Source organism: Miscanthus floridulus, chromosome 9 (assembly GCF_019320115.1).
Source record: "Miscanthus floridulus cultivar M001 chromosome 9, ASM1932011v1, whole genome shotgun sequence".
In the NCBI taxonomy this organism is placed as follows: Eukaryota; Viridiplantae; Streptophyta; class Magnoliopsida; order Poales; family Poaceae; genus Miscanthus; species Miscanthus floridulus.
This window is the reverse complement of record NC_089588.1, coordinates 76038587-76048529: the sequence shown is the minus strand read 5'-3', so window position 1 is coordinate 76048529 and position 9943 is coordinate 76038587. Positions and strand designations below refer to the sequence as shown.

At 47.7% G+C, this 9943-nt stretch overlaps 1 protein-coding gene across 3 annotated transcripts; it reads right to left on the bottom strand.

Moving 5' to 3' along the window:
• Positions 1 to 4: 4 nt before the first annotated feature.
• On the bottom strand, positions 5 to 3972 carry LOC136483808 (disease resistance protein PIK6-NP-like). Of its 3 annotated transcripts, none has more exons than XM_066480976.1 (4): positions 2992 to 3972; positions 496 to 2431; positions 264 to 400; positions 95 to 159 (listed from the first exon to the last, which is right to left on the bottom strand). In XM_066480976.1, exons 1-3 carry the CDS (start codon positions 3861 to 3863, stop codon positions 374 to 376), a joined length of 2835 nt encoding a protein of 944 aa, XP_066337073.1. In that variant the 5' UTR covers positions 3864 to 3972; the 3' UTR covers positions 95 to 159; positions 264 to 373. The 3 variants fall into 3 exon arrangements, with proteins under 3 accessions (XP_066337072.1, XP_066337073.1, XP_066337074.1); XM_066480977.1 differs by having other exon boundaries at positions 95 to 154; XM_066480975.1 differs by lacking the exon at positions 264 to 400 and having other exon boundaries at positions 5 to 154.
• Between the last annotated feature and the right edge of the window lie 5971 nt (positions 3973 to 9943).

Here is a 9943-nt window from a genome sequence, read left to right as displayed (position 1 = left end):
CGGCTTACATACATACACTCCCACGCTCCTGTCTCCTGTTATCTCTGCATGTGGGCCCAGGAGCTAACCTTTGGTGGTTCTCAGATAATTGGGCCCAGCACCTCCTGATTCCTGAGGATGCTTCTTCGTCTTGCCCTCTCCCTGTATTCTGAATCTGAACTAGGAAACACAAGTTTTGGTTTCAGTTACTAAACAATACTGGAATGAGCGCAAATGATTAAAATTCAGCTTGTTTTCCAAAAAAACAAAGATTCAAACCATACCAACAATATGAACGAGGCTCAAGCGTGACACATTTGAGTTGCGAGGATTGATCCATGACAGTATATATAATATCAGCTATTCAGCTTAAATACGCATCAAAGATACCACATCAGCCAGATCTCCATGAGCCACCATGCTTCAGTTGACAAGTCATGCAGATGTAAGTAAGAAGTGTTATAAACGAGACAAACGAGCAACCAAACATATATAAGGTATGCAGAATTACGCTACCTTCTCCAGCTCAACCGTGGGTCTTTTGTGATTCAAGTCCAGCGCTTTCCGTATCGAAGCCTCCCCCTCCTCCACCTCCTCAAGCTCTGCGCGGTAACAGTTCATATGAACAACGGCATGGTCGAGCGAGGAGAGGCTCTCCAGGCCACATTCAAAGTCGCCAAACTGATCCAAGGTATGCCGCACATGGAGGTCCAAACGAACGGTTCGGAGCATTAGCATGCCTCCTGCTGCAAACTCCACCAACATGGCACCAGGCCCGATTCTGAACTTGGTTAGGCAACAGAATGGACAGTCGTCACTGCCGATGGCCAACCTTTTGTGCCTGTCCTTTCTGTGCTCCTTCACCCATATGTAGAGGCTGCGAAGTGATGGTATGCTGCCAAGGACCTGAAGGTCCTCCTCTTGTAGTGTCAGCAGTGTGATGTCTAGTGCGGACAGGGCAAAGAGTGATGGCATCCATCTTGGCACACAGCCTACGGTGCCAGGCCCTATGTTCATGGATCGAAGCTGTTGAGGCCCTGGTGTTAACAACATGCCAATGTTGGAATTGGAACCAAGGCCATTGTGGCAATCAAATATCTGCAGGGATTCAAGATTGACCAGGTTGGATAGACACTGCACAAAAGGTTCCTCATAGCTCTCGTCGTCCCAGTCATCGAAGCGGAGCATCAAACGCCTCAGCTCGGTCAACCTGCTCAATTCACACAGCATTGTTGGGGACCTGATTGTTATACATGGTGATAACTTCTGTAGAGAAATTAAGTTCCCAAGGCATTCTGGTAGTCTAGTCCGATTGTCGACACACAAGAACTCTAGTTTTCTTAGCTGGACAAATGCTGGTGGAAGCGCTTTTATGTTGGTCATATTCAAGTCCAGGAACTGCAGAAGCTGTAGGTTCCCAATCTCATTTGGTATCTCAGTGATGGATGTCAAAGATAGATTTAGATATCTCAGGTGATACAAATTGAAGATGTGCTTGCAGTGACTGTTATCCACCTGAGTACAGCCATATAAATCCAACACACGTATGATCGGAAAGCTGGACAGGGTAGGCAACAAAGTGAATGCTTCTGATGACACGGTTAGTGATCTCAAATGGGACAGGTTCATGGTTACCACCTTCTTGACATCTTTGACCTTCATGTTTTGTAGGAACAATTGGCGGATTTTACTTGTTGGTTCACACATCGTCTGGGAACCACCAAGTGCTTGTAAAAGATTCTCCTCCTCCGATATGGAAACAATTAGATCAAGCATCATGTCATGCACAAAACAAGACCATACCTTACTCCCATGGTTAAAAAGCATTGGTTGGATAATACTTCTATTGATGAGGTCTTCAAAGTAATCCTCTCCCGCTTCATAAAAAGTTTTCCCATGATGTTTCCGGATAATACCTTCACCTATCAATTTGTATATCACCTTCTCGACTATTATACCATTATCCTCTGAATACAAAGTCAGATACAACAAGAAAGTCTTCAAATGTGGCGGCAGATCATAGTAACTGATAGACAGTATCCTTCGCATGTCCTTCACATCCGTGCTTTCTTCAAGTCCAAAACCCATGGATTGATACACTTGATACCAGTACTTATCAGTGTTTTCCTTTCTCATTTTAGTTGCTAATAGACTGGCTACTGTAATTACAGCTAAAGGTACACCGCCACACTTTTTCAAAATATTCTCTGATACTTCAGCTAAGTGGTTTGGAGGAGCTGCATCTTCAGTGCCAAATATTCTTTGGTAGAACAACTTTCTTGAGTCAGCAGGAGAAAGAGGTCTTAGTTCATAGATACTATTGGCTTGCTTGGCAACATCAAGGATGCGAGTTGTCATGATTATTCTACTTCCACAATGATTCTCAATAAAAGCATGCCTGACTGTGTTCCATACTGAACAGCTCCATATGTCATCAATGACAATGAAGTAGCTGTTGGATTGCACCAAAGAACCATGTTAACTAGTAAAGCTCATGATAAAATTTATTTTGTTAACATGAACAAAAAGTTTAGCTGCCAAATTTAAAGAGACATAAAAGGAAATGAGGCAGTGCCAAATTTAAGCACAATCAGTGTGTAATAGTCATAAAAGACACTCTGTTACCGGTTTGCAGTACTAAAAATCTAAAACAGATTCATGAGGATCATTGCAGCAAAGAACCATGTTAATTACTAATGCTTCTAATACAGTTTATTTGGTTAGAGCGATCAGTATAGAGGTGACATGAACGAAAAAGTCAGCTGCCAATGATCCGGTGATGAGGCAATGACCCTTTAGAGAGATAATGGTATGGAGGTGATGAGGCAATGCCAAATTTAAGCACTGAATGTGTAATAGTAGTGAAAGAAACTCCGTTGCCGGTTTCCAGTACTAAAAAACTAAAACAGATTCAAGAGGTTCATTCAATTTACAAGGGGGAACTGAGATGAATTAATACATGGCAAAGTGTAACAAGCATCTATGAAGATGAAGGGAAATGTACATACGCACCTCTTGTCTCGAAGGAATTCCCTTAGTTGTTCGATAAGTTGTGCTTCGCCCCACATTGCAATGTCAGTGTTGCGGTTCTTATCGAGTTGGCAGAGCATGTCCCTGAACACCTTCTCCATGTCAGGATTATGCGAGATGGAAACAAGCGCCGCGCAATCGAACTGGCCTTTCAGCTCCTCGTACACAATCCTAGCGAGCGTCGTCTTGCCCAATCCTCCAAAACCAACGACGGAGACCGTCTTCAGCAGCCGATTCGACGCCTCATCGCGATCCACCATCAGCAATTGGACCAGCTCACGGCTCCTCGCCTGGGTACCGACAAGCTCCGTCGCCGCGGTGTACAGAGCCGACAGCCGAAGGCCACCGTCGGAAGCCTGCGGGCCACGGCCGGGCTTCGCCGCCGCCGCGACGCCGTCGACCTTGTACCTGACGCGGCGCTCGCCGACCTCCACGACGCGTCGCTTGATGTCTCTGACCACAGCGCCCATGTCGCGGCGGATCTTGGCCCTCCTGAGCAGGCCGATCCCCCTGTCGATGAGGCCCGTCAGGCCCTGGAGGAGGTCCTTGTCCATGGGCGGCGCCGGTGGCGGCGCCTGGTGGTGGTGGTGCAGGCGCACGAGGAAGGCCTCCACGCAGTCCTCCACGTCGTGGGAGAGCTCCCGGACCTCCCGCGCCCACAGCCTGTCCTGCACGTCGGGCGCCCGGTCCGCCGGCGCCTCGGAGATCCGGAGGAGCGCGGCCTCCATGCTCTCCAGCTCCGCCTTGAGGAACGCGACGTCGTCCCGGACGCTCGCCTGCAGCTGGTACTCCCGCGTCAGCAGGTCGCCCAGCATGGGCAGTAGCGTGCTCACCGCGCCCGTCGCGACGTCCATCAGCACCCAGACCCTGGAGGAATAGGAATAGCTAGCGGAGACCCGCGAAATCAAGAAACGGAATGGAACCTCGCGGCAGAGGAGAGGACCAAAGTACCAAACCTCCTTGGAAGACGACCTCACGGGTCACCGCAGCTGTCCGGCGGCCGATCGAATCTTTAGCACCGAGTACAAACCGTGCAAAAGCTCTGAAGACTCGCTTCGAAAAAGATGTCAAGAGTCTACAGCCTGTTAGCTTGTTTGTTCAGCCAGCCCAAACCGGCCAGCCAGCCCAAACCAGCCAGCCAACAGTGTTTTTCTCTTATAATAAACCAGCACCAGCCAGTTCAAACCAGCCCAAACCAGCCAGCCAACAGTGTTTTTCTCTCATAATAAACCAGCACCAGCCAGTCCAAACTAGCCCAGAAACCAACTAGCGAATAGGCCGTAGACTGATTGAGCCCTCGTTTAAATCCAATTGTAAAAATCAGGGTGTCACGTCGGGTGTCATACGGGGTATGGTATGGGTGTTTGGATATTAATAAAAATACAAATTACACAATCTGTCCGTAATTCGCGAGACGAATTTATCAAGCCTAATTAATCCGTTATTAGCGCATGTGTACTGTAGCACAATATGGTCAAATCATGGACTAATTAGCATTAAAAGATTTGTCTCGCAAATTAGTCGCAAACTGTGCAATTAGTTATTTTTTAGTTTATATTTAATACTCCGTGCATGTGTCAAACATTCGATGGGATATGAAGTAAACTTTAGGAGAGGAACTAAAAGGCCCGAGGCAACAAACCATGCGAGTAGGAGCGTGGGACAACAAGGAGAGAGATAACGGAGGCCGATCATGACGCGTCCTCTGCTCTCATAGTAAGAGAATGTAACACCCTCGGTGTTACCCCGTTAATCATCTACTAAAACATATCACCATACTTGTGTGTTAATGCATGTGGTGAAGTGTGTAGATCAATTTCTATAACTCAAAATGATCAATAAAAATGCTAAACGAAAGTTTGTTTGATGGTTCATGCATATCAAGTAGGGTTTAAAACCAATTTTTATTAAGCAAAAATACTATAAAACATGTGTGTGATACTTAAAAAAAGTTGAAAGTGCAAACTTTGCAGAAGACAATGAAATACTTGCTGTTGAAAAAGAAGATTGCAAAGTAATATTTTCAGTAGCTTAGAAATGCAATATGAAATTAAGATTAGCTCAAACCTTTAGAAAAGTTCTAAGTCTGTGGACAGCTAGACGCTGCTATTTTTAGCAATTTATTTGGAGAGATTGAATTAAGGAGTGGTGTAGTGCTATGAGTCGATTTAGTAGTTCCATATGCCATCTTGAGTGTAGTGAAGCCGGTTTAGGTTTAAGAGCAATGGTTTGGTCGTGATCAGCGCTTTAAAATTCGTGCACGTTAGAGCTTTGTGTTGTCTGGCGTCATGCGCGTGGTCACCACACGTGGCTGACCCGCGTCGCCGCGCGGTTGTGCCATGCGCTCGCGTGGCCGCGCACTGGCTAGCCATGGCCGCTGTGGCCTTGCCATGGCTTGGCCGCTCTGGCTGCACCGCTAGGCCATCGGTCTGCTCTACACGTCGACCGCCCCTGCCACCGTGGCTGCCGCTGGTGCTGCTGCTGCCTCCGCGCCCGCGCCGCAACGGCGCCGCTGCCGCCACCGTCGCATCACCACGTCCCGCCTGCAGCTGCGCTGCGCTGCTGGCTCGCCTTGACGCTGCGCGCACGTGCCTGTGTCACCGTTGCCTTGCCATTGAAGGCACTGCGGTGCACGGGCCACGCCGGTCGCGAGCGTGCATGTCTGTCGGCTAGTGCCTGGCCTCGGGCTGCGTAGGGTGCGCCAACCGCGTCCTGCCAAGGCACGCCCTTACCGAGTCGATGGCTACCCCTCCCCCACCGCTCCCTCGCTCTCTCTCTGTTCTCATCTCCCTACTGTCGTCGAATCGCACCGGCGCCGCAGCTGCGAGGGGTCACATCTCATCAATCCCTCTTGTCTGCACCTCCGCCCTCATGTCCCCTCTCCAGCCGCCCCCACCACGCTTTGATTGTGGCTCAGCCGAGCCTCAATTTTGGAGCTTCGCCCCGCCACCGCGCCGTTAAGACCCGTCATGGCCCGCGCCATGGCCAGCCTCCACCACTTCACCCCGTGTAAATTCCTCTGCACCACTAGCTCGCCTTGGCTCCCTTTCCACCATGCGCACGCTAGTGGGAGCGCTACCGCCTCCCCCTGCCACTGGCGTGGCCGTGTCCGTCACGACTCGTCGCCATGCTTGTCGCATGCACGTGGCTAGCCCTACTCAGGTAGTCGCCGGCCGAACCACCACTTTGGCCAGGTTCGCGGTGTGCCCCTGGTGCTTATCCCCTATCTCTACTATCCTGTTAGTGCTGTAGCTCACTGGGATGATTGCGGCGCCGTCATGGGTGACCGCGCGCGGTGGCTGCTTGCTCCACTACGCCCTGTTGCTCCGTATTGCCGCTTAGGGTAGGCGTTAGGGTCGTAGATGGGGTTCGGCTCGTTAGTTGGGTCGGTGCGAGCTTCGAGTGGCCGACGTACCGCCTAGTGCCACCGTCCGCCGTGCCGGCGAGAGCGGGGTGTCTCGGGGACCTCTCCGGTGTGAAGATGAAAAGATACAAGGGCTCCGTTGCAAAGTCGCTGTCTATTGAATAGTACATGTAGTGTTCGCACTATTGTCTGATAACGCGAGGGCATTTTTGCAAGAGTGCCAGTGCGCGCGTGGGCTCCCCGCCGCGGTCCGCCTCCGCGCGTGGGCCGTGTTGGGCCGAAATCGGTTTATTTTTTTCGTGGAAAATAGAAATATAATTTTATTTTAATTCTGAGCTAAATTTTGGTAATTAATATAAAATAATGTAGATATCCAAAAATTATGAAACTAATTTTGTTAGGTTCCCAAAAACATTGTCTACCTGTTAGTATAGTTAGTTCATACATATCTGTATGGTTGATAAGGAGCATTAAAATAGTTGAGATGCTTAGTATTATTTTGATTAATAATAGTAGGAATTTTTATGGTAGATTGGCGATAGGAAAAACCCTAAAATTTTTATAGTAGCTTCATTGTATTATTATGTGCTCACTGTAATTTTTATAGCCTTAGAATAGACTACTTAATATGGTAGCTAAATACCCATTAAGGTTAAAGGAATAATGGCATGATATTGGTTTATAAAAGTTAAGCACTTGTTGGGTGAGCTTGAAATCTATTTGGTAGAGATAATAATTAGCTTAGTATCTTAGTCATTAGAGCTAGCTTAGTAGCTTAGCATGTGTATTCTTATTTTAAGAGTTACTGTTGCCAAAATACTAAGTGTTGCATCGTTATTGCATGCATGTAGAGAACGAGTTGGTGGAGTTCATGACCACTAGAGAGCAGGAATACGAGGAGGTGATCGAGGAGTACGAGGAGGAGGTTCTCGTATAGGAGGAAGCCCCACAACCACCGACGACTAACATAGCTGACAATCCGCCTGCCCAAGGCAAGCCCCGGTGCATAACTCTTATTTTGAATAATCACTGGATATATATATATATATATATATATGTATGTATATATATATATATATATATATATATATATATATATATATATATATATATATATGTGTGTGTGTGTGTGTGTGTGTGTGTGTGTGTGTGTGTGATGTGCATTTACATTACAGGATTTATATTAAAACTAGATGCATAGATAAACCTACCTATGAGTCCTACTAGTATAGGTCGAGTAGCTGCTATGCTTAGGCTATCGGTAGCATGAGTAACCTATCATTACTCACAATAGGTGATTATTATTATTACTCTCATGATAAAATGGTGAAAGGAAATGGAGACCGGGTAGGGATATGGTATGGGTATTGGTGGGTCTAATAGGTTGTGTCCTACGGCTAATGGGGCATAGCTTGGTTACATTGTTTTCCTTGTCTATGTCGGTTAAGGACCGTTCGTTGCTGTGGAAGGTAGTCAGGTCATAGACTTATTATCTTGAGCACATACTTGCTTATGGGAGCGGGAAAGCTCGTTGCTCTCTTGTCGTGGGTTTCGACTCTTTTCGGACTGACTGATTGGAGGCGGGGATGATGGAGGTCTAAGCACCACACTAAGTCCAAGACTCAGGAGTGGGGGCTTGGAGTCCAAGTTTGGATAGGGACCTGGACCCCTTGATAAGAGAGTGGTGGGTTGGTCTTGCTTGTGCCTGGGGTACAAGTGGGGCATGTGTTTCGGGGTACCCAGCTAGGATACATTAGTTCATGAATCATTGTGTGATATGGTATGACTTGGCTATGGTCTAGCACCGTAGTAAGAACTGGAAGATGAAAGGGGATGAATGGATCTGATTGCTCAACTCTTGCTTGAAAGTAGAATAGGTGCTTACTATAACACCCTAGGTGTTTGTCACCAGTTAAGCAATGGGTTTGAGCTCAAACATGACATGTTAAGTGGTGATGAAGGTGTCAAGATCAAATCTACAAGAGTGAGCTCCAACTTAAACTTGGACAACACACCCTTACTTACATGTGTACCCTTGTTAAGATTATGCAAGAGTAATGTTAAACATGCTTATTTTATGTACATTACATCAACATGCATCCATCTTGACCAGTGGAAAAGTATTATGAAGTTTGGAATCAAGAAGTTACATGAAATGATAAGTTATGACCTTTCTTGGATTGCTTTATTAAGTAAATGGGAATATGAGATGTCGACCTAACCTTGTTACCTTGCCCAAATGACTCTAATTGAACTCTACAACAAAAGTCATGAAGAGTTCGTGTTGAGCTAATGTCAAGAAAAGGCCTCAATTGATCGAAAACCCTAATTCTAGAGCTTAACGAGATGCTGCTTTGACCAAGATGAAGAAATGGTTTCTGTACCTGATATGAAGTTTGACCTTTAATAAAAGTTGAAGTTTGAGTGGAGTACAACAAACTTTATTTTTATACCAAGACCTGATTTAACTCCTAAGTGGCTCAAACAGAGGACTCAAGATGGAATTAGCTGCTGTTTTTGGGCTCTAAATAATTCTAAGTCCGGGATTCATCGTCATTGACATTGGCGTTTCGCGTTCTCAGATTTTTGTTAAGCAACTCAAGTTGAGCCAAAAATAAAAGTTGGAGTACACATTTTGGAGAAGAGCATGCAAAAAGTTGGGATCAGTTTGACCATTGTTTGACTCACCAAATTCAAGTTCGCGAGTTCAGGAATTAGTGTTGACACTATAGAATTTGGAGCTAGTTATCTCCTAATACGTTGCCCGAATAACCTGAGTGCCTTAATAAAAATTGTAGAGCAGTCCATGTAGATCAAACTTCATTTTGGGCCCAATGTCTAATTCGGCCCAGATCTGGCCCAAAGCACGTCCCACCATGCCCACGCTGTTGCACGCCACGTGCTTGACGGTTTGCCTACGTGGCGACCATGTGCGCACGCGCCCCATCTGCTGCCGCATGTCCCTGCAACCCTACCACGCACCCTGCTACTCCAAAAGTGGACGCCGAGCTCCTTTCCCACTCCCTCACTTGTCTTCTGGCGCTTGCTCGCGCTGAGCACGGCCGCGCTTGCCATGGCCAAGCGAAGCTCCTTGCCACCGCCGTCGTTCCCTACCTCTGAGCTCCCTCACATCCCACCATGTGCACCACCGCCTTTGCCTCGTCGTGCTCCATCTCTAGCGCACGCTCGCCCTCGCTGCTGCTATAGCCGGCCGCGCGCGAATGCCGCCATGGCCGAGGCGGGCCGAGCTCGCCGCTGCCATGGCCAGGCCATCCTAGCCCATCTTGGGCTAAGCCAGACAGCCCCACGGGTGCGATCTGGTCCCTTGGTGCTCTGCCACCGCTCCTTCACCACCAACGAGCACCACGGCGGTCGGAATCGTGAGCTCCGGCGAGCTGCTCTGTTTCCAGCCGGGTGAAGAAGAAGAGGGACAACGCGTGGGAATAGAGAGTTTTCCCGGGGGTTAGGTGAAAATCCATAGACTCAGAGGAATAGTGCTGAGAAGGACCTGCTTTCTGGCATTTAATTCGCGTTTTCTGCAGGGACTCCAGTGCAAAAGTGTTTTCCTTT